The 1,825-nt window shown below is 36.2% G+C and overlaps 1 protein-coding gene across 2 annotated transcripts in view; it reads right to left on the bottom strand.

The window, feature by feature from the left end:
* Nucleotides 1-57: 57 nt before the first annotated feature.
* Nucleotides 58-1,825, bottom strand: part of LOC107656862 (DCN1-like protein 1) — a 2,622-nt gene continuing 854 nt past the window's right edge. For both annotated transcript variants that reach the window (XM_016444811.1, XM_016444812.1), the window contains exons 2-6: nucleotides 1,603-1,816; nucleotides 1,288-1,456; nucleotides 1,056-1,186; nucleotides 883-965; nucleotides 58-175 (exon numbers count right to left, since the gene is read on the bottom strand). In XM_016444811.1, coding sequence (XP_016300297.1) covers nucleotides 74-175; nucleotides 883-965; nucleotides 1,056-1,186; nucleotides 1,288-1,456; nucleotides 1,603-1,816 — 699 coding nt within the window. In that variant the 3' untranslated portion in view covers nucleotides 58-73. The remainder of the gene's footprint in view (nucleotides 176-882; nucleotides 966-1,055; nucleotides 1,187-1,287; nucleotides 1,457-1,602; nucleotides 1,817-1,825) is intronic.

Raw genomic sequence — 1,825 nt, 5'->3', positions numbered from 1 at the left:
TATACACATATATTCACATACATATATATGTATATGAACATGTAATAGATGAAATAAGTTAAATAAGTTCAAACTAACCTTCCTCATCATAGTTTGACATATCGTCTGTGATCATTGTGCTGAAATCTAACAAAAGGTTCCATGTGTCTTTGGGAATGGATCGCTTATGATGCTCCTGCAATGCAAAAGCAAACAAAACATTCATCCAGGTTTACAGTGTTAAACACTATTTATACCAGTTTAGCCTGGAACACTCTACACTACTTTTGCCCAGATTTTTGCCGCAGTTCAGTCTGGACACATCAATGATTGCTGCCAAAAATCAGAGTCAGCCTGTAGATTTTGGGCAACCAGAGTTGACAGATTTCGCAGAAAATCACACAGTGTATCATGGGCACAGACTCTGATTTTTTTTAGCATCAGACTATGAATCTGTCCAGCCTGAGAATATCAGACATGTTTGGTATTTTGAGCCGATTTTGGAATACATATTGTTTTAAAATGTCATGCATCTTCTAGCTACAAAGTGCATGTTTCTGCCCGAGTCTGTTGTGTTCAGAACAACTTGAAAGTTTATTAGTGTGTGATCCTCAGCTGTCTAGTGTATGATGCACAGTGTTCTCCGTAACCATTTTTAAAGTCTGCAAGTGTCAAAATAAAACTGTTTTATAGTTTGTTTTACAGTTTGGTGATGCTAGGGGGGCATACATTTAAAAACACATTCAGGTTTAAAAGTTAAATCTATTTATAACTTACAGCCATGTACAGATATAGTTTGTTTTACAGTTTGGTGATGCTAGGGGGGCATACATTTAAAAACACATTCAGGTTTAAAAGTTAAATCTATTTATAACTTAAAGCCATGTACAGATCAATACTCACCAATAAAAATTTGTTCCATAGATCTAGAAATTTAAAACGCCCAGCCAATATTAAATTCCAGTATGCAATTGCCATTTCTAGGTCTAGAGAAAAACAAAACAAAAAAACTGAAAAAACACTAGTTAACTATACAAAAATGAAAAGTAACACACGTGAATGAACCCAACACATGCCTAAGCCCTTTTGTCCTGGATTCTTAGCAAAGTTGAATGTGAACTGATAGAAGTCTTTAAATTTCCCTTGGTCCTTCAACTCTTGCTCCATCCTGGGTAGCTGTGCTTTGAGTTTCTCTATATTGTCACATCTTGACAAAACAAAGGCAAAGATCAGCATTTCAGTGTGTAAGTCACTGGATGAGGGGCAAAGATTATTCAGAGAGCTCAGACGTGATTAAAAAAAAATTACCCTTGCTCAGCCATTCCCTCCATGAACTCTTGTTTGGAGAACTCACATTGTGTTGCTGCCCGAAACTTCCAAGCAATTAGCAGAACACTTATACTGGCTGGATCAAGTCCCAAATCATCGCAGAACTGTTGGATTCCATCTATACCAATCTTGTTATCATCTTGAGGGTCTGCAAAATTTAATACAACGCAAGACATTTTCTCAATTCTTACAGAAAATGTACACAAAGCATGGTTTACTGTGTTTGTAATAATTCTCTATTTTTTAACACACAAAACACTATTTAAAAGTAATGAAATGCTGCTCAATCCTTACCTCTGTATCGATTGTAAAGCTGTTCTAACTTTTTCCGGTCTAGTGTTCCCTTTAGATTCTGTATGTAGAGGTCGGGATTTTGGAAAAAGTTGTCTGTAGCAACATCTAGTTTCCAATCATTCTGAGACAAACAATTCAATGCCGTTTTCTCGTTTGACTGGGTAAAGATCATGAACTGGCGAACTTTATCCTTCTGAGAGGATTTCAGCTTGTTCTGTAATAG

The sequence above is a fragment of the Sinocyclocheilus anshuiensis genome, unplaced genomic scaffold, assembly GCF_001515605.1.
Source record: "Sinocyclocheilus anshuiensis isolate Anshui unplaced genomic scaffold, SAMN03320099.WGS_v1.1 scaffold3220, whole genome shotgun sequence".
In the NCBI taxonomy this organism is placed as follows: Eukaryota; Metazoa; Chordata; class Actinopteri; order Cypriniformes; family Cyprinidae; genus Sinocyclocheilus; species Sinocyclocheilus anshuiensis.
The sequence above is the reverse complement of the archived record's forward strand: the minus strand, read 5'-3'. Positions and strand labels throughout refer to the sequence as shown.